This window comes from Asterias rubens, chromosome 1 (assembly GCF_902459465.1).
Source record: "Asterias rubens chromosome 1, eAstRub1.3, whole genome shotgun sequence".
Lineage (NCBI taxonomy): Eukaryota > Metazoa > Echinodermata > Asteroidea > Forcipulatida > Asteriidae > Asterias > Asterias rubens.
In genome coordinates, this window is record NC_047062.1 from 20229026 (window position 1) to 20251224 (window position 22199).

Here is a 22199-nt window from a genome sequence, read left to right on the forward strand (position 1 = left end):
GCTGAATATATGTGTAGGCTTTTCCCCAAACCCAAAGCACTAACATCACAAAACGAATTAAATGCGTTAGGGAGATGTTTGGCTTTATAATCCCTTCCCAGTCAGTTGTAGAAGAATGATTAGATTATGGTCTTAATCCCAAGACATAAGATGCAACAACTGAGGCGACCGCCGTGGGGCGCCCCCTTTCTTTGCACACACACTAGGCTGGTTCCGTTGTGTCTGTTATTTTTATATCCACACGGTCTATCCCGCCGTATCATGGACACGGCGTCATCAGTGCGCCTCGATGATCTGCATTCACATTCAACCGTACACACACCACACACACACGACGTATAAAAATAGTCAATAATCGACAGCAGATTTAATGCAATAAAAATGGCGACAACAGGTGAGTCTCGGAGACCGAACAGCACTGGGCAGCCGCCCTTAGTGAAGACTTCCTCTCAAGATGCTGCCAGGAAGGTATCCATGGAGCTGAATTCCTCCTCAAAACCAATGTCACCAGACGACAAGACTAAGAAGAGAAACATTCACGTCACAGCAAAATACAACAGAAAACAGATGAGATTACGTCTCAACATTGAGGAATGGATGGATGGCCAATTGCGAATACTATATGAATGCGAGGTAAACAATTCATGTTGTTTGTTGTTGTTGTCGATCATGAATTTGTAATAGAAATCAATTTGTCTTTATCAGGGTGGAGCTCTGTCTTTACTCTTAGGATGGGTTTACAAGTGGTGGCATGAATGGAAGTGAATATATCATACTAGGCAGATCACACTATTTTTCAAAGTTCTGCCAATGCCTTCAAAGTTTGTCTCATATGATTTAGCTTGATAAAAGAAACAAAGAACTGAAAAGCAAATTGAAATCCGACATTCGATTCTCTTTTTATGCAAATTTTTGTTTATTGTTTAAAGCACCTGTTTTAACCATTTACGGGCAAAAAGTGGAAAATGCTTTCTTTTCAGTTTTTCCTTTAAGTTTTCATTGTTTTTTCTCAATTTTAAACCCTGTTAGTGTTTCTTTTCTTATAGTACACAGGTCAAACCTACTTGCAAAAGAGAAATGGAGGTTCTATTACATTGAATTTTTTTTTTTACGGTCACCAAAAATGGCACATTATCCAAAATTCCATAACGGGAAACCCCAAAATGTTCCAAAAATGACTAAGTCCAGCTAATTAAATATGCGTGAGGCTCTCCTGGGGTAACTAAAGTAGTTACAGCTATGAAACTTGGCACAATTCTTGTTTGTGTATAGACATTTCTTTTAAAGTGTATATTTCAAAGTTTTACACGCCATTATGCAAATTAGCCTAATTAATTATTCATTTTGTACGCAAAATTACCTAATTTAATATGCGTGAGACTCTCCTGGGATAACTAAAGCAGTTACAGCTATGAAACTTGGCACAATTCTTGTTTGTGTATAGACATTCATTTTAAAGTGTATATTTCAAAGTTTTACACGCCATTATGCAAATAAGCCTAATTTATTATTCATTTTGTACGCAAAATTACCTTATTAAAAATGCGTGAGACTCTCCTGGGTTAACGCAAGCACCTACAACCATGAAACTTGGCACAATGAAAGTTTGTTATTTTACAGTACATTGTAGTTATTTACATGGTTTCATACATCATTCTGAGAATTCCACACAACTGCAAACCAGACCATTATACTGGTGCATCTCATACAGAGAATGAGAAACGTCAACAATTTTGCAAATTCAGGCACTTTTTGGAGGAGGTCTACTGTGGTGTGGGTTCGTTTTGATTTGGCTACATGTCGTTGTACTTTTTGGAGTAGTCCATTTAAGTTGGTACTGGTAGGCAAGTTGAGGTTGAGGGCAGAAAATATTGGTGGGAAATCATGTTTGTAGCTTTTGGTGGTCGAGTGCTCAATACGATATCTGATTGTCTCCAACAATGCTGTGGTCAGAATTCCATTCCAATGATCTGGTGAAAAGAAAAAAAAAAAATAATAATAATAATAATAAAAAATAAATTACATTTTTTGTTTGGGGCATATTTTCTCTTTTCGTGACAGTTAAAAATAGTGAGTGAAAGAGGCACATTCAAAAGGGTTAAATTAATTTTGTTAGGAATATGTAGCCACTTTCCATCACAGAGCTTTATCAATCCATAGAGCAATAAACTAGACTCCATGATCAATCTGAATCAAAACTTTGCAAAATGTAAACAAGCCGACAAACTATTCCCACGACCATACGGAGTACCAGCAATAAATGGAACAGCCTTGATCAAGACAATAGCGACATCCGATTGGTCAACCGCTTGATAAATGTGTCACGTGACATTTTTTTAGACGTTACGTTCACTGTACACCCGCCCTGAATTACTTATTTCTCTTAACTTTCCGAAATTTACTCTCTGATTTTAGACAACAAATCTACACAGAGGGTAATTTTATAACGATATTATTAAAATATATTATCTTGAAAATTGAGGAAAGTGTTTATTTCTTACCTGGAACGCTGTATTCCGTAAGCAACAGGTCAATTTCGTCTGATGTCCAGCCAGAGATATGATCAACTTCGCACGCGAACGCTTGGTCATTGAACTCAACTGCTGCCGGAGGCTCTGAATTGACAAAACAAACATGTCCTATTTTAGAGCGCTATTACTGAGTGCAACGGATAACGAAATTCAACAATCTGCACATCATAACAAACTTTAGAATGTCTATTTTCATATTCTAATATAGAAGTATTCATATTTGAGATATATAGGGAAAAAACGGGTGGCTTACCTGCTCGCCGTTTCCCGCTTCTACTGGCCGCCATTTTGGAAATTTCGAGAACGTACGCATCAAGAGTAGAGTTTCCCCATCCTAAAAATAGCTTCACAGGGTCCCTACGTCACCGACTCACTCCGGAATCGTCCATTATAGAAGAGAATAGGGGGGGATTAAGCTGCGAGGTGGTATTTTTTCCCCTCCCACGCGCCGTCGCTGCGCGCCGGACCGACAAACTAAGTAACCCAAAACTACTGTAAAATCTATATTTCTTTACCAATTTGGATCAAATGAGCAGACAAACACAGGGGAAGTCTATATTTTTTAGTAATGTAATTGTTTTCTTTATTGAATTATCCAATTCTCCCTTAAACGACTTTGATCTGTACCAATCTTTTCACATTCGACCGTGCCGACCGTTGTACGTGTGAGAATATGCATGGTCGGCTGAAATGTTTACGCGCAGAGTGATCTGCCTAATCATACAAGTAGTTAATGATGACAGTATAAATTGCAATATTTATTTGGATTATATTCCATTGAATTGATACAAGCGCAGCAATATATTTTTACTGAAATGAAACAGGAGCCAATGATGTTACATGTACTTGTTTCTGTCTTCATGGAGTGACATGCATACACGTACAACATAATATTTTTAACGTTATGCCCTTCAAGTTTACGCACCTGGAGTTCTCTTTCGAAAAAGGATCTCGCTAGGTCATGCCATAATTAATAGTAGGCCTACTTAAAATAATTACCTCAAAACAATTTGGGATAACTTTCCGTATGGCGCCACCACTTTTTCACTCATTTTTACAAAAAGGGATATCTCATTGAGGTAAATAAGATACTATATTATTTCATATCGAATGAAAAAGTGGTGGCGCCATACGGAAACTTTTCCACAATTTGCTTGTTTACTATGTCAGTGGTGCAAGTGTAACCCATAGTTCACCTATTATGTGTTTGTTCATCTGGTCATTCATCAATCCAGTGCATTGTATTGTGCTTCTCACAACCCTTGAATCAATACCATGCATGTGAGATTTCCTATTCTAAGCTGATTTCCTCTGTTTGGTTTTGATTTTCCTCTCCCTTTCTTCACTTTCTGTGTACAAAAGAATAGGAGTATTATCTTTTCCTCTTTTTTTCTTGCCCAGTTTTCTCTTTTCCTCTTCTTTATGGATAGTTACTCACATGCCTGCAATATGGGGCTATGTAATCGCTAAAATTGCTTATTTTCTTTACTCGACAAGCCCTGCTTGTTTCGGTCCCCGCCATAACTTCATTAAATTTCCATAATATTTTATTCAGACTGTTTATTTGGTTTTTTTCCTTGTAAAGTTGTATTGTACTCTCAGGGCTGTATGCTTCATTTTTGAAAGGGCAAGGGCACCAAGGTAATTTCTCTTTGGCAAAGGGTACCCTATGAGGAAATTGTAAATTTCTACTGGAGCATTTCAAGGGCACCAAGGCAATGACAAGGGGCAACGGAGGCAATCGCCTCCGTTGCCTCTGTGAAGTATCAGACCTGTACTCTGTTACTTGATATCTGTTATTATAATTTGTTTATTCTTTGTCTGTAATCAAGTCTATATTTTTACTGCTATAGATTATTTTGTGCATTGACTGGAAATGAAGATGCCATCATATAAGTATTTGTTGCATTTTAAAGAAAATGCAGTATTTGTGCATGTATTGTTGTAACAATGTGGCTGACTGGTCTAGTGCATCGAATGTTGATGCTCTGATCAACAAAATTGACAATCTCCCTGATTATGGAAGGAAACATTTTCCGTATGCTGAGTGTAAGTTTGAATATAATCTACCTTATACTTGCACAAAACCTCCCATGGCAGCTCTGAAACTGTGTCGTTGGAAGGGTTCATAAAGTAATAATCTAACATAAATCTATCAAATCAAGTGTCTCACTCAAATTCTCATGATGGAAAAAACATTGTCTCATGTTACAATTACATTGTATGTTAATTAACAGGGCTCGAGTTAGTCACAGCTTGACGTGAAAATACTATCCAGAAACTGCTTGTTAGTCAAACTTGGCTCTAAAAGCCTTTAGGTGGCCCGGCTGGATATTCGCTGAAATTATAATTCAGTTTGATTTTAAAGGTAAATTGTTATCTGATGCTTGGATCAAAAGTGATGCAGGCTCTGAGTATTAAAAGGCAGTGGCTTAAAGCCATTGGACCCTTTCGGTTCAGAAAAAAAAAAAAAAATCACAGATTTACAAATAACTTACAGGGTTTACAGAAGGCAATGGTGAAAGACTTCTCTTGAAATATTATTCCATGAAATGCTTTACTTTTTGAGAAAACAGCAAAACAATATAAATTCTCGTTAACTAGAATTACGGATTTATTTTAAACACATGTCATGACACGGCGAAACGCGCGGAAACAAGGGTGGGTTTTTCCGTTGTTTTCTCCCGACTCCGATGACCGATTGAGCCTAAATTTTCACAGGTTTGTTATTTGATATAGAAGTTGTGGTACACAAAGTGTGGCCCTTGGACAACACTGTTTACCGAAAGTGTCCAATGGCTTTAATATCAGCTCATAGGAACAGTCAAAAGAAAAAGTTAGCGCAAGACATGTTCAAGCTTGGAATTATCGCAGATGTTTTATTCAATAAGATATTTTATTGTAAACTGTAAAAATTAATAGCACGGTGCTATTTAACTCAGTTATGGTACAGTGCACACGTAAGCACAGAGTGTGATATTTTTTCAGAAATGTATCTTTTGAAGCTCGCTGTTTTATGGCTGTGTGCTAACAAGTCTTTGAACGACAGACAAATGCTGTATTTTTGGTTACACCGCCAAGTTTCAGAGGTTAATAATGAAGATCGGCCAAGCGTGTTGTTGCGCTGTTGCTGTTTATTACTAAATATTGTGGCCGGCCATTTTGTTGAAGTTACAGTGCTATAAATGTAGAACCAACATGTGTCGCAACCTCTCTGATAATTTCCTGAATGCATCCTGTCCATTATCCTAAAGTCTGCATTTTCTTAAATTGAAAGGAAATGGATTCTCACTAACTGTTAACCTGTGGGCTTGAAATAATCTCATCACTGACGCTAGTCCAGTAATTTTATGATGTAGCAAGTGAACAGCAGTACATGAATTTGTGTTCACATAGTTTTGGATACTCACATAGTGTACATAGTCTTACTATTTCTACCTCCATGGTCTTACTAACCCTCCTGGGAAAAAAACAGCAGAAAATAAATAGTTTTGTAAAATGAATGGAATATTTTCTCTAGAGATGATCCAGTGAAAGTTCCACGCTGCAAAAAAAAAACATTTGGTCATATTATGAAAAAATGTATAATTTCATTTATTAAAAACACATTACTAAATTCATAGTGTAGGACAATTGTTTTTTTTACTTTAGAGTCTGCATTCAAACTTATTAGATTTTGTCACCTGGTAACTGACATTAAACTCTTTCAACCAATTAGCAACAAACATTTACATTCAAAATCCACTTGTTGGTAAATTGAGGGTTTTCAATGCAGACCACTGGTGACTGGTCTGCTTTCCCAAACCGGAACTGTCAACAAAAAGTCAGCCTCCACACCAGGATGTTCGCAAGGTGTTATCACAGTGTGACATCAAAACGGACCTGAAGGGAAATCACACCAATAAAACCTGTGTGGCTAAATAAATAAACCGGTAGGCCTAGATTTGCTTTTCATGAGATAGCAAGTTTGTCATATGATACCAATTTATAAGCCAGTAATAAAAATTCCCCTCATAATTTAGTATGAATCAATTCATGCCACATTGAGAGTTGATGATGGCCACGAAGATGAGTCACGATCTTGTAGTTTTGTCTGAACGTGCCTAGAGAGTAAAATAGCCAGATTTATGATGCTGTGCATCAAAGGCACTGGACGCTATTGATAATTACTCAAAATAGTTGTCAGCATAAAAACTTACTTGGTAACGAGCATTGGAGAGCTGTTGATAGAATAAAACATTGTGAGAAACAGCTCCCTCTGAAGTAGTGTAGTTTTTGAGAAAGAAGTAATTTTTGAACAATCAAGCATCTGAAAGCACACAACTTGTGCGACAAGGGTGTTTTTTCTTCCATTATTCTCTCGCAACTTCGACGATCAATTGAGTTCAAATTTTATCAGGTTTTTTATTTATAATTTATATGTTGTGATACACCAAGTCAGAAGACTGATCTTTGACAATGGACCCTTCCCATGAAATATGCTAATCACATTCACGCATGCGTACAGACCCTGTTGGTTGGCAAACGCCATAGAGTCGCGCAATCGCGTCTCCGTCACGCAACCATTAGCCGTGTATAAAACAGCGCGATGTTCCCTCATTTTGCCAACCAAAACATTAGTGCGCACGTGCTGTGTGCAGTTTACATATTTCATGGGAAGGGTCTATTACCAAAGATGTCCAGTGCTTTTAGGTTGGTCTTATATCAATCTATTCCATAATCCATGCTATGTAGCCCTGGAGGCCATAAATACTGCGCTAAAGCAGGAAATATAATCCGATATTGTATACAAAAATACATCAGCATGCTGTCCTGATAGTCTGTTGTGAGTGGAGAATCACTTACCAGATGTGATCATTGTAAATGATTACACTGATCAATGGAGAATGTACATCCTTGCTTGAGGCACAGACTAGAGCCGCCCCCCCCCCCCTCTACAAGATCCATCAAGATACTGTGGCTTGAATAAAGGGATGTTGGTTTTTGAAAAACAGGATGATCCTACCATACAAGACTGAGGAGAATATTTTAGTCATTGCTTTGTTGCTAGATTTCTCTCTTTTTTAATGAGTTTGATCTGAGACTTGGAGGCAATTGTCTCTGTTGCCCATGGTATTTGCCTTGGTGCCCCTTTTCTCCTAGAGGTGCCTTTTACAGGAGGAGATGCCTTGGTGCGCTTGTCCTTTCAACTGTGACGCAATCAAACTGACTGAGAACAAGTTTTTTTTTATCACATATGAAAGGCATATTACCCTAAAACTTAGGGCAACATGTTGAAGGTTAACTTCCATTCAATGATATTATTGCAGATATTCAAGCACTGCACATGTTTAAGTTCTGATTTTAAGCAAACAAATAGTTTCATACAAGGAACGTGTACTGTGCAGTTTACTTCCTCATTACCTTTTATACAAAACTGACGCTTGTAGAATTTTTGTTCTGATCCTAGATCAAGGAATGCTTTAGTTTGTACACTGCTCAGTGGTTACCTTCAGACTAAAATGCCATGTGTAATGGACCCAATGCGGTTGTACTTAAAAGGCAAGAAGGCCTATCTTTAAATGTATACAATTAATCCAACATGTGAACAATTTATTTCAAAAAGTGTTCTGGTTTTTGAGATAAATCTGGGGGAAAATAATGTCCACACAGCAGAAAGAATAATCTGTCATCAGAGTACGCAATCTGGGAAACTTTTTATACTGACCTCGGATTAAAATTGGGGCATAAAAACTTATACTTGTATATTTAACCACTTTAGTATCATGTATTTTGAAGTAAAATGGTTCTAAAAATGCTTTACTGGTACAAAAGGCTTCTAACCAAAAGTTTCTATTGCCATAAATTTTAAAAGTGATTACCAAATGTATAGCTTTCCTTTAAGGACTCCTTATGCATGATCCCTGTTGTATACACAGACAAAGTGTCAACAAATCTACCCATTCAAAGGTCTCTTAGACTTTAAATAATTGATTGTGTTGACATATGAAACTGACTTTCCCTCCAGACTGTGTTAAACTAATCTTTTCAATGGTGTGTGATTTCACTGGTTTCTTGTGAGGGGCTATTAGCAACAAGTACAGAATTGGATTGCTGCGAATTCAATAGAGATTTTGCCTCGAGCGTACTTGTTGTTGTTGCTTCTTTTCTTAGTAGATCAATGCATACAGCAGCGTTTTAGCTAGCGAGCCGTGCACCCGTGTTTTGCACGGCCAGTTTTGTGAAATCACGGCCTATTTTTTCAAGCACGGCCTGGCGGTGTAAATCTAGCCGTGCACTATTTAATTATACGTTTGTGTAATCTAGATATCAGGCATGAGAATCTTCCGGTTTAAACCGGAATTCCGTTTTTTTTTCCTTTCAAAATTGTGGTCTCCGAGTGCGATGTGAATTTGCTATAAAATTCGGGGGGTAGGTTTTTGGGGGTATACATTTGGATTTCTCTAATCCCTCTTCTCTAGTCAGACAATGTAAGTTTACCTTTTGTTATTATCGCGGATCCCCACACGTCGTTCATGAAATACCGGCACCTAAACAATAAATTGCCGTCCAGCAGCTGGCCCAATTTACGGCTTGTTGTCTTCCTGACATCGCGCATGCATGCAGCAGCAGCGACAGATGTATAAACTTGCCTCATTCCTTGCTTCGTTTATAGTGGTACGGTTCAATAATGTTTGCGTGTAATGCGCTTGCTGGTGCAGCAAAGATAACACGTGTGGAGACTTTTGAAAGTCTACGGAAAAAACAATGCACGTGTTTGCACCATGTGTACTGTGTACTGTGTACGTGCAGGTTTGCACACGAACCAATGAGCGGCGCGGCACGAATCTGAGATCGCCGGCAGGCCATGGTAAACTGGTACCAGTTATTTCCTCACAACCAGCGAAAGATATATTGGGAACCAGCGAACACACTGTACGTCCGGACGACGTGCTTTCTTCATTGGTTCTATTTCTATTTTGGGGTCTAATCTCAACCTCGTTCCAGTTATACCCTATGCTGAATAACAACCTCTTTCACAAAAACACATCGATCTCGCCAAATATATAGGCCTATATATATTTTTTTTTTAAATGTGCGTCGCCGACGGATCGTTAAAATCACAAACATTTAATTGCAAAAGAATTTCTTTTACACAACCGAATTTCAAATCAAGAACCTATAAAAATGGTTTTTGGTGAGAAAAAAAAAGCATTTTCAAGGGCAGAAATAAGGGATAAGATCGTCAAAAAAAAAAAAAATATTATTACTATTATTTTTTCCCCCTTTCTTTTTCCGGAATTGTAACAAAATCGCAGGCGAACCCAAAATTGTTTGAGCTTTACATTCCTTATTTTCCCTTAAACCTATTATAAAAATTAAAAAAAGGAAAAATCACACAAAAGTAGCTCACTTCTACCTGGAAAAATAGGTGTCAGAAATGCATCAGAGACCACCACAGAGCTTCTAAAGTACCCAGAGCTCCCAGGGCCCTTAAGCGGGCCCTGGACCCCGGCCGTAAGGGACTTCGCGCTGCGCGCTCGTGTTGTGTGCTTCGCACACAAATTTTGGACTCTAAAAATATTGCACTCCCTGTTTTTCATTTTGCACTCCCACTTTTCAAATCCTAGCTAAAACACTGGCATACAGTTACCAGGAGGCAATTTGTATAAAGTGTCCTCTTTCTTAAGTGTAGCTCTCCTCTGACAATTTTTTTTAATGAATCCTCTTCTGTGTCTAAACATGCTGGTTTTACCCACACAATTTGGTTGAACTTAATTGTATTGAAGAAGTTACACACCAAAAAGCAACTTTGCATGTTTTATCATCACCTACAGTTACTGTTCAAGTACTAAGCACAAACACTTTTATGAAAGGTACATCAACCTCAAATCACTTTTTTCAGTTTTTAATTTTATTTTTTTAGTCTGTATTGATGTATTACTGGTATCAATAAAAAGGTAAAGCTTTGACCTCAACCTTTACATTAAAATTGGAACACAGTGGTAATAATATGTGTGCACATACTGTGTGGACATTCATTGACATTACAATTCATTTCAGCTGGTATCTGAAACAGGTGATGGAGACTTTATTTTGGATGTCTCCGTGAAAAGGGAAGGGGGCTTCAAACAAATGTAAAATAGCAACAACAAATTAGGAGGGAAAGAGTAGTTCTCCACATCTTGTTTGTGGTTGATAACTGGCGGTGGCCGGCTGTTTATAAACCTCACCTTTGGCTCGATCCAATAGCAGCGTTCATTACGACACCCTAGAAGAATGTACCCTTTATTATTATTAGTCACAATACTACCAACAAAAATAGTTATAAATGTGTTGGCAAACGCAGCCACTTGCCATGAAAGATCCATTGCCATCTGCCATTTATCCACCACATCTGTTGCAGTGTGTTCTGCTGCTTATTTTCTAAACTTAACCTAATCAATAATAGCACTGCGTGTAAATATGCTGATTACGCTATGATTTTGGTACTATGGCATTTTAAACAGTATCATGTACTTTAGAAACCTCAACAATTTGCAAAGACAGAACACATGGCAGGCTTGTGTAATGAAATTTACGGTGTTTTCTGCCGTTTGTATTTTTGGACAGATATCCTTTTCAATGAATGTGCTTATAAAGATAAATGTTCTCATCAGATGGCATTCTGTACACTAAACCCATTAGATGTTTGCAATTAATCTTAGCATGATTTCCATTTGTCAGTATTCTAAATGGAGCACCATTTAAATTTCAATCTGTATAAAAAGCCCTGAAGAGCAAAGACGGCCAGATTGTGTGAGTTAATTCCTTGAGGAAAAGCTGGAGTGATGTTTCTGGTCCTCAGCATTGCTGAGCTGCTCAGGGGTCAAACATTCCTGACTTCCTTGAGCCCTAAAGATTGAAAAGAGATGAGGCTTGTCATTTATCACATTGGGACAGAAGGCCAAACATGTTGCAAAATATATGGAAACTCAGTGTACACAACACAACAACAAGACTGTATTGGTATAGTTCACAAGATTGTACATATTTTGTTGTCAAGGTACAGAATACAATAGTTGTTTACATTTTACATACAGCAAGCAAACTCATCCTCTCAGAATTGTGATAAAAAATGCGCAGAAAAAGGATATTGATATCCTTTTTCTGCAATACAATTTTATGTGTTTGATGTTTCATATCTAATATATATATTAAACTTTGTGTTTCTCTGATAAAAATAACATGTTTTGTTGAACTTTAACCACATCATTGTTCAAACTACCCACATATTTTGAACTTGGTGAACAACAAAAATTGAGTGTGGAAAAAGGGCAACCCTGTTTTCATTCTCAATACAGAGCTACAATACAGACTCCCCCGGATTTTGCAATCAACGAAGTATTTGACAACGATCTTCCGACGTCCCACAAAATCTTCCGGATCCTAAACCCTCTGATGGAAAAATACAAAGTCTACTTCTTGGTAACCCTTTTCTCATATCATTAGCATCTTGCAATTACCTATGTATTGTACGTTTAAGCTGTATAGTGCTTTGACATACATTTGGTATAAGTTGCAAGGAAAGTATAAAAACAGAAGCTGTTTTTACACTTTCCCAAGCAAAACTTGGGAAAACAGTACTTCGTTTCTGGGAATCTTGGAAAGCTATTTTCTCACCAAGTGTGTATCAGAAGTTTTCAGAACCATGGATATTTTATTTGTCTTGAGGTTTGGTACTCAAAGGAAACTTACAATCAGTAAACATTCAGATAATTTATTTTCTATGACTACCAATCATTAACGTTGTGTAAATACTCATAGCTTGATGGGTTTTGGGGATTTTTTTCCTTCAGAAAAAAACAAGAATTCCTGTGGAATTGCCAAATATGTAGTGTTAGTATACATGGGCTTGTCTATAGTTCCGGGTTGTAATTCATGGTTTCTATGGATTTCTGACTTGCAATATTAATGCATGACGAATTCCCATTGCATGACTGTTGTATGACTGTTGTGCATCTAGATTCAGGATTCGATATAAAATATAAAATGAATCATAGTTTATCTGTGCTTTGTGAATGACCGCTCAGGTATACAAACCAAACATCAATGGATAATGGATCGACACAGTTGTCCCTCGCAGCTTGCTACAAGACTCCCGGGCTTGTTTACTCTCTGTATTGTCAAGGCTGTGAGAAATACATTTTCGATTCAGGTTGACATTGAAATTGTATTGGATGTGTTTTATTGTGTTTATTTGTTTTATTTCCTTTAAAGAATTGCCAGTTCTCCACGGGCCTTCTGGTCAATATATTCGTACACAAACAAAATATATAGCCAAAATGTGCTCTGGCAGCTTGTTGGACAAATTAGCCAGCAAACTGTTATACATGTTTGTGTACAGCTACATTTTAGATTGTGAAGCTTAATTACTTTTAATTAGTGTCTTTCAGCAGGACTATTAGTGCGGATTTTTAGTCTAGCACCTTGACTCAATTTCACATAACCTTTGGTTTAGGCTGGTTGGTTTGATTGATGGATTTCATCCTCACACACAGGGTTTGCCTTTAATTTTTTCAGTGCTAGCCAACAGGGCATGGTACATTGTAGCTTGTCATTTCACTAGTTCGTCAGTTTTAATCGTCCATTCTTAATAGAGATACTTTTCAGTATTGTGCTCCTACCTACATGTAGTCAATCAGACAACTTGGATAGAGTTCTGACTGGTCCTGGGGTGTTTTATCTCGCCAGAGGACCACTGTTTCGGGAGAAGGATGACAAGACAACGTACATCAGTTAGTACATTTGGCAGTTGTTATCAACATACATTTTGCAAAGTTTTTAAAAAGCACTGGAAAATTTGGGGGGGGGGGTTGAAAAGAAATGGCTTAATTGCTGTTGCTTGGTAGCTGGGACTCCGCTCTGAACAGTGAAAAATCACTTATTAACTTTCAACTCAAGTCTTTACAAATATTTATGGAGTGTACATCTGTATATTCATCGTTTACTTTCTATCTCCATTCTGAAACGAATGACAGCGCCATTTACATGTAGCTTAAATATTTGTGTGCAATATCAAATCATCTGACAGTGCACTGCTTAGGTATACCTCATCTTGTTATCTTTAGCTACATGTATCCTTCCTCTTTATCTGAATTTGAATGACAGTGCCATTATGTACTTTGATTGGTTTATTAGTTGAGTAAAACTTAAATCATCGGACAAACTGTTTCAAATATACAGGTTAATGCATCTAGTTATCGTTGCCTGTCGATCCTTATTGCTGTGAACACTACATTTGCAGTGTACTACAGTGTACGTATGCAAACTCCATCCACTCTGTACTGGCAGTGTGCGCTGTGCAACAGCTGCCACCAGAGCTTCTGAAGGAAATGCGTGTTTGGCGTTACTGCCAGCCAGCTGAAGGTGTGACCAGAGAATAAATAATCAATTATTAAAAGCCGTGGCATGCATTAAACCGTGTGTTAGCACAAATCTGTGGTATTTGCTTGACGAAAATCAAAAAAGGGATGAACTGTGATTATTCAAAATGTCTTTTTTGTGAATGTGAGTAGTGCAACATTGTAATGTCTAGTCTTCTACTACAGCAACCACAAACAGAATCAACATCCGGCCCACTTAAAGGTTAAAGAAAGGACATGTCCCGAAAAAAAACATTCCAATGTTTCTCAGATCAAATTTCATTTTCAGATTTGTTTTTCAAACATGTTTACATAGGCCTAATTGTGTGGTTATACAGTCTGGTGATGGTTATACAGAAATTAATGGTCTTTAACACGCTGAGAGGATCATGGTATTGTGTTTGTGTAGAGTGGGTTTTAACATAAACATTCATTTGGATGTGATTTTTAGTACACTGAGTCAAACTAAACATGGTGAGAACAACATTACCTGATTGTTTTTTGGTGACTTGTCATTTAAAACTAACATTGCAAAAACAAAGGTACGATGGTCTACGCCTATATCTGAGAAACCCAAACTGGCAGTTTATTATGAGAATAAAAAACAGTATACTATCATTTGCCATTGAACTTTGAAGTGCACAGTGCAAAGCTATCATAACAAAAGAGGCTAATTTATCAAAGGACTGTGCACAAATTGGTATTATTGATGTAGAAAGCAAATTAATTGGTCCATCATTGACCTGAAGTGTTGATAGACGAGTACATTATGCTAGCCTGGGCAACACAAGTACTGAACAATTCAGGCACAATATTGTGCCAGCGTTTGAAATTGCAGGTTTACAATACATAGCCTACATGTAGGTATTGAGATAAAATGCAAATGTACAGTGCTGTACTTACTGCTTATCATACCATAGCAAGGGCAAAAAGGACCAGATGGCAATTTTAATCAAACTTTGAATATGAGGGGAAAATGCAGTGGTGTCATTTTCAAAGTCATCACTTAGTCAGTGAGCCTTGGCAACAATGAAGAAAATTGGAATAATAATAATGTTCTTTGTACCATGTGGTCTACATGTGAAAGTGCCTTCCCTGACCTGATTCAACTCAATCTGCCTGGTCTGAAAGGGTAGAGCATAATCACTGTTAAGAAGCGACACCCTTTCATTCACAAGTTCAACAGCTGATCATGCTTGGTACACAGTGTATATATCTGCCATATCTATGTATAATATTTTTTTTTTGGGGGGGAGGGTCATTACCAAAGTATGACCCTACCTTTAACTCTGGTACTCAGGTTTGACTCAAACCAATAACATCCTGACTTTTGTTTCACTGGTTTCCAGATACACAATCTCTCAAGCTTGACCACTAACAAAAGCCTGGCATAGTCATTACTGTACGTACATGTATAACAGGAACTGTAGAACAATTCACACTGTAAGCTGACACTCCAATTTTTCAGAACCAACTGAACTTTTCATACATGTACACATGTATCATCATTTTCATCAACAAGCTTGAGTTTCCTCCGTCCACAGGTCTCTCCTGACTTTGCATTCTCACTCCTAAATTATCTAAACACCACTCCCATTGATGTCTTTCCTGTTTTTCCGCTCATTCCTATTCATAAATTTTACCGTCCGAATTCTTTCAGTCTTGAGCTTCCGCCCTATGTCGTTGATCTCTCTTTAAAGGCAGGGAATACTCCTTGTTATTACTCCAAAAGTTAATGACCTTAAAATGTACTTGGTAAAGAGCACTTGAGAGTAGTTGATATTATAAAACATTGTTGTCAACCTCATTTGAGGTAATGTAGTTTTTGAAAGAGAAAGAGAACGGGGTACCTTTTCACCCCCAAAAGTTGAATCTGTGTAAGGCATCAGGCATGAAGCCTTTTTTACAGGCATCTGAAAGTACACAATTCCAGGCAACAAGGGTGTTGTGTTCCTGTTTTCTTCATTATTTTCTTGCAACTTCGATGACCATTTGAGGCCAAATGTTATTTCATGCATATGTTTGGATACATCAACATGGCCAACGGTCGATGTAGACTTTGACAATTACCAAAAGTTACCCAGCATTTAACCTTGACTTCCTGTCTCAATTGTAAGAGGTGTAATCTCTTCATCTTTCTTCATCATTGAAGAGCAGCCTGGTGACATCTTCTTTTTCATCTCCATTGTGCTTCGTTTCCAAGAAAAGACGATGCAGCAGGAGTTGCAACATACTGTCTTGGCGAATTCATGCAGTAGGAATGTTGAATGAACAGATGGTGTTTGTGACTGTGTGCCCAGCTTGTTGTCTCTGCAGTGGTATCACTGTTGGAGATGTATATCTTATAATTAATATTACTCTCAACCGGAACATTAAAATTTCATTTGAATCAACATAAGTACATTTTCACTACAAATCAAGACATTATGTGCTACAAATGATGTAGAACATTTGTCGGGTTTACGTGGATATAGGAGACATATAGAAATTCATGTCTCGTTGCCAGATGTAATTGTACATGCACTGTACATAGTGTGCATTTCCAGGTTAAAGGAAAGAAAAAGTACCTCAGAACATATTTTATATTTCATAAAAGCTCATTGCAGGATATACATCTTCACAATTTGTAGAAAGAGAAACTTGTATTTTGGTTTGTAAATATTTGTGTTCAGGATTGGAATCAGGGTAACAGGGTCTGGTTGTTGGTTTTTTGTTTTTTCGTCCATAAGTTTCTATTTTGTGTTCATATTATTTGGATGTAGGCCTAAAACAATAAGTAAGAAGTGAACTTGTTGCCTTTATCACCATCCTATTGTTTTGACAGTTGGTGCCTTAACAGCATGAGGTCTGTGGTGGGAAAATACACATTTTAAAAAGTCACACCCTGTGTAATATTAACCTGGGGGCAATATGGCCGCATACAGAATGACCAAATACAAACAAACAGATCAACTGAGGTTATTGACTGAACTGGCAGAGCCACTCCATCCTGTTAAATCTGTCACTATGTGCAAGGAGCTGTACAAAAACAAACATCTGTGTGTCCAGCACTGAAAGACTGAATTGTGGGGTAGCAAGATATATCATAAGGCTCAATAGCAAACAAAAAATGCTTACAAATGTTCTGCTACATGTATTTGTCTGGTTACCTTCTGGTATTAAGCATAATTTTGTTATTCATTTTTAATTTTTGGTTTTTACCCATATACCGATGTGTGCGTTAGCACTGTATACTCAGTACTTCTCAGAGTCCTGTGAAAAAATATCACAGGCATGTTACTCGGGTGGGATTTGAACCCACGACCCTTGCAATTCTAGAGCAGTGTCTTACCAACTAGACTACCGAGGTTGCCCGGTAGCTAGAGGCAGTTCGATTCCTATGTTTTGGCAGCTTTTGTTGTTTAGATGATTTTTGTACTTAAGCAGCTCTGTGCAAGTGTGCCCTGTCGTTGCCTTGATGTTGTACTAAACCGAGGTAACCTCAAGACCCAGGGGTCGATTTCACAAAGAGTTAGGACTAGTGGTAACTTAGGACTAGTCATACGGCAAGTCCTAAGTTAGGATGAGTAACGCGTCCTAACGAGAGATAAGACTAGTCTTAACTCTTTGTGAAATCCACCCCTGATTGCACATCAGGGCCTAGTTTTATAGTTCCTGCTTTAGGCATACATACAAAGTTGCTTTCTACCAGAATAAGGTTACCAGCCAAAATTCCTTGTCAACACACATGCACAAAATATGACTAGTATCCTGCCAAGTTCTACTTTGAAGCAAAACAAATATTAAGCATTATTTTATACTTGTATAAGCAGCTCTTTGAAATTGGGCACTAGATGTTGACAATCGTTGGTTGAACTCAGGTTCATGTTCACTGCTCCAATCATTTGTACATGTGTACCAGCTCCCATTATTATCAACAGCAGATTGAAAAACCAATCATCTGAAAATGATTGCAAAGTAATTCATGTGAATCGCTTTCCCAGCTCTTTTTTAGCCAATGAAGAATAACAAGTGCCTTGGCTATTCTGATAGAAAAACATGAAAGAAAATATGTGCAGACTGGTTTTCCATTTACAATGGCATCAACCTGTGGTTAGTGTTTAACAGAGTATAAAACATGTACTATGAAATCTATTTTAAGAGTGCCTTGATTGAATCAATTGATAGATTTCTTTATTGTATGTTCTGGTATATGAATGTCGCTCGTTTTGGAGCTGGTTTTTTTTCTTCTTAATTTATTTAATTTTTTTTCTTTAATTTTTTATTTTATTTCTTCTTTTTGTCTTCACAGGAAGATGAAGATTACCCTGTAGAAATAGACATCGATGCACTTTTAGAAGAAGGAGAAGGTTTAAACCGGTATAAATTTGTAGCAGATATTATTTCAGACGTAAGGAAACCTAAAGAGGTGAGTATTTGCAGTTGAAAGTAACGGTTTGAAAAGCCCCCCCCCCCCTCGCTCGACCCTCCTCCCACAAGCTTTAAAGCATTGAGGAAAACTTTGTAATTCGTATCTTCACATTTTAATTTGCTATAATGTAAATCTGGGGCTGTTTGCTTTACCAATATTAACTTAGTCTTGGTGCAAGACATTGTTATTCACTATCACGCAACTATCGTGATACCCCACTCCACTTCTCCTCGTCACGCACATTAGTATCGAATGATAGCGGGCGATGTTGGAAAACTTCTAGATCGCCTACATGTGTGGTGTTGAGTGTATGGGGCATATGGTAATACCACAGAGGTTGACAAATTAGACAAGAATGTCTTGCACCAAGACTAATACAAGCTGTGCTCCAAGTTAAAGTTTTGTGTGTACAGAATCTCAATAAAGACATACAGTAGTTGAAGACAAACACTGTATTATAAACATTATGTACAATATGTATGCATTGTGAGGTACATTCAAGGGTGAGATTTTCTGTTCATCAAGGGATCAGTTGATAGAAACAGCACGCTCTTGTGATTGCTGTTTAGTTATTTCTTGAAAGTTTTCATTATTATAAATTTTTGTCTGTTTTTTTTTCTTCTTCTCTCCTCAGACATTCATAAAAGAGTTATTACAAAAAATAGAAGTTTTGTAGTTATCGTGTTATTGTGCATCAGTCAGCCAAGTTCAACGCAGCAACATGAAACATGAAAGTAGGCTTGTGTCACAACCTCAAGATGAGCTGTTCGTCATGTGTACATATACATCCATGGTGCATCTGAGAATCTTGCCAGCTGGAACGAGGATTTTGTTTTCTGGTTTTCTGTGCACATCTCGCTTGTAATTTACACAGAATTGTAGTCATTATGCAGATGATGTCACTTGAAGGTTGCTCATTGGCCCACCTTGTGTGCTGTGCGTTTCTGTTGTTCAAAGATGGCGTCAGGAAGTTGTCAATGCATGATGTCTGCTACAGTGTCGCAGAAAACAGATATCCAATGCGCAACATTTGATGTAATTTGTACATATAAGAAGCTTGAAGAATTGGTGTGTGCATGAATTTTTTTATTATTTCCAAGCCCCTTTTGTAATGTATGTACATGTACATGTGTAGCTTGTATATTATCCAAATGACATCGAGCACATCCAAAAGCTTATCAAATCAGACTTCCGATTGGCATCCTGAACAAAGGTAGTGACAAAATAGGGCTACATAGCTTATACAGATGGATTCGAAGGTTTAAAAAACCATCCTAGTCAATATCCCGTGTTCGACCTGAAAATGAATATGGGCCCCATTTCATGGCTCTGCTTACCGCCGAATTCTGCGCTTACGATCAAGATTCCCCGCTTGACATGCTAGCGCCGAATTTCTGCGCTTACCTTGTAAGCATAGAATGCCTAGTATCGTGGAGTCAAACGCGCAGAAGCCCAAATTTGCCGCTAACCCGTGAAATACGCTTGCCGTGAGCACAGGATTCCCTGCTTCGGTAAGCGCCGATTCTGTGCTTACGGTAAGCAGAGCCATGAAATTGGGCCCAGATCTTTTTCTCTAAATAAATATGTCCAATCTATCAGTGGAGATTGATACTAGTATCTGCATTCCAAATGTGTTTATGCACCACATCGACAAGAGAGTATCAATGTACAATTTTAGCAAGGGGATATCTGCTTTTAAAACTTGTGTCACAGTACTATATAAAAAAAAGGGGGGGTTTTTTGGATTTTTTCTCTCTCGCTCTGCGACAGAATAATAAATGACACTGTCATTTGATACGGTACACAAAGGGAAGTTTGTCACAAAAATTCCAAACAGGGAATCAGAGACTATGTATTGTTTGATTCAATATTTTGTTTTAACGGTGAAGTTGAGTCTTTTAGTTTGGATGCGGCTCTTTCATTGAGTTTTTTTCTTTTTTCTTGTACGACTTGGGGGGTTTGTTGGCTTTTTGGTTGTGTATGTCAAGATCCTAAAGCTGTGAACTTGCAATGTATCGGTAAAGAGATAATGTTTCATTTTGTGCAATCCAAAACAAATTTTTTTTTATTGGAGTTTCAATGCAAACCTGGGGTGAGTTTCACAAAGAGTTAAGACCAGTCTGATCTCAAGTTAGGACGAGCCTTAAATTTTCAATATCTCCCAGGACTAGTCCTAAGTTAGATTTTGTCCTTAGTCTTTGTGAAATCAACCCCAGGCCTGATACTTCAAGAGGGCAACATAAGAATCGCCTCCTCTTGTGATTGCCTTGGTGCCGTTTGAAATGATATAGATTTCCATCAAATAGCTGCACTGTCCATGGGAAAAGTACCTTGCCCTTGACTCTGTCATTGCTCTGTGCTTTATTAACATCGGTTTCCCTTAGAATCAATACTCATGGAATAATAATGGTGTTTTTTTGCCAATTATAATAACGGCTCTTATGTAGTGCAATTTGGAAGATATTATCATTGCGCTCTGAGTGTTATTAATACCCCTTAGGAAGTACAAGCACAGCCTGCGCTGCTTTGTATGTAGCGCACCAAGCTGATTCGATCACAAGGACCATCTCTGCCCCCACAGGTATCCATTAACCCCAGGGTGAAGAGAAGCAATCTTTAAGTGTCTTGCTCAAGGACACAAGTATCATCACCGGGATTCGAACCCACACCCCGATGACTCAACTACCAGAAATTGAGTCTGATGCACTAAACTGCTTGGCCATGACATGTCGCATGTTTGGGTTTTTTTTTTGTCACAGTCACAGACCTTTTTTTTATTAAAAGTCTCTGCATGCCTTTATGTGTACTTATACTAGATACAGTTTATGTGTGTGTGATAATAGTTTGTGATTTTAAATTTTAGTGTTTTGCTGTACAGAGTAATAATGTTATGCTTTTGAGTTATCAGTTGATCTTCTTGATATGTTTTAAGCATGTTTTAAAAAATGGGGAATACTTTCAGAGAAAGTTTTCATTTACCATAAAAGAAAAGCTTCAGTTTCTCTCTATTTAAAAACTTATTTTATTGCTCTGATTTCTGCAAAGAGATCCCTTGTCTAACTTCCCTCCTTGTTTGGTCGTTTGTTTGTTGGGGTGTTAATTGGGGTGCTTGTTGAATTGGTTTTTTGTGTGTATTATTTTAACCTATCATTAAAATCTTAATGGGGGTTAAATGATTATGAACCCATTGTCTGATGTGGACTTTCTCTACTTTATATTTAAGCAGAATTTCTACCTCCAGGTACTTTTAAAAGACTTGTACTGGCTGTAAAATGCCATTAGCTTCAGTTGTTCATATGGCAAGAACATTTGAATGTTGTGCCGATTTTGTTTTCTTCTCACAGATACCTCTCAGTGTAAAGTACTTGCCATTTTTAATTTTAATTTTAAAGAGATTTGTTTTCCACTGTGTGCGGGGGGGGGGGGGGGGGTAGCCTAAGCTTCTTCTTTTAGAGAAGACGGAGAGATATGTAGTAAGGACAGAATTTATTCCGAATTAGAGAACACTGAGCTCACTTTTCCGCATGAAATCCCCTTTTTATTGGGTTTGTTTTTCAAGTTTGGGTGTTCAAATACGCTACTTTTGTCTGTGTTCCACATAAGCCATGTGACTCCATAGGTTGTTTGTGAACAAATTTGACCGTGTATATGATCATGACATTGTTAATCCTACCCCACATGTATGCGTATGACTAAAGACTGATGTGGTTTCAATATGAACTTCGGCCTCTCAGATTTTCCATGGGGTGAAACATCAATTAAAGAGCGGTAGATGCAGCCACGAACCGTACTACACTGCATCATTGCACAGAACCCCATTGCACATACACCTGTACTGTACCTGTGTGCATGGTTACTCTATTATGTACAGTG

At 37.8% G+C, this 22199-nt stretch overlaps 2 protein-coding genes across 2 annotated transcripts; one reads left to right on the plus strand and one right to left on the minus strand.

The window, feature by feature from the left end:
* Positions 1-296: 296 nt before the first annotated feature.
* LOC117307431 (protein phosphatase 1 regulatory subunit 14B-like) lies at positions 297-21749 on the plus strand. The gene is made up of 3 exons (XM_033792181.1): positions 297-633; positions 18207-18323; positions 18961-21749. Exons 1-3 carry the CDS (start codon positions 382-384, stop codon positions 19000-19002), a joined length of 411 nt encoding a protein of 136 aa, XP_033648072.1. The 5' UTR covers positions 297-381; the 3' UTR covers positions 19003-21749.
* LOC117307420 lies at positions 784-3232 on the minus strand. Its single transcript, XM_033792169.1, has 3 exons — positions 2785-3232; positions 2502-2615; positions 784-1970 (listed from the first exon to the last, which is right to left on the minus strand). Exons 1-3 carry the CDS (start codon positions 2816-2818, stop codon positions 1645-1647), a joined length of 474 nt encoding a protein of 157 aa, XP_033648060.1. The 5' UTR covers positions 2819-3232; the 3' UTR covers positions 784-1644.
* Positions 21750-22199: the final 450 nt, after the last annotated feature.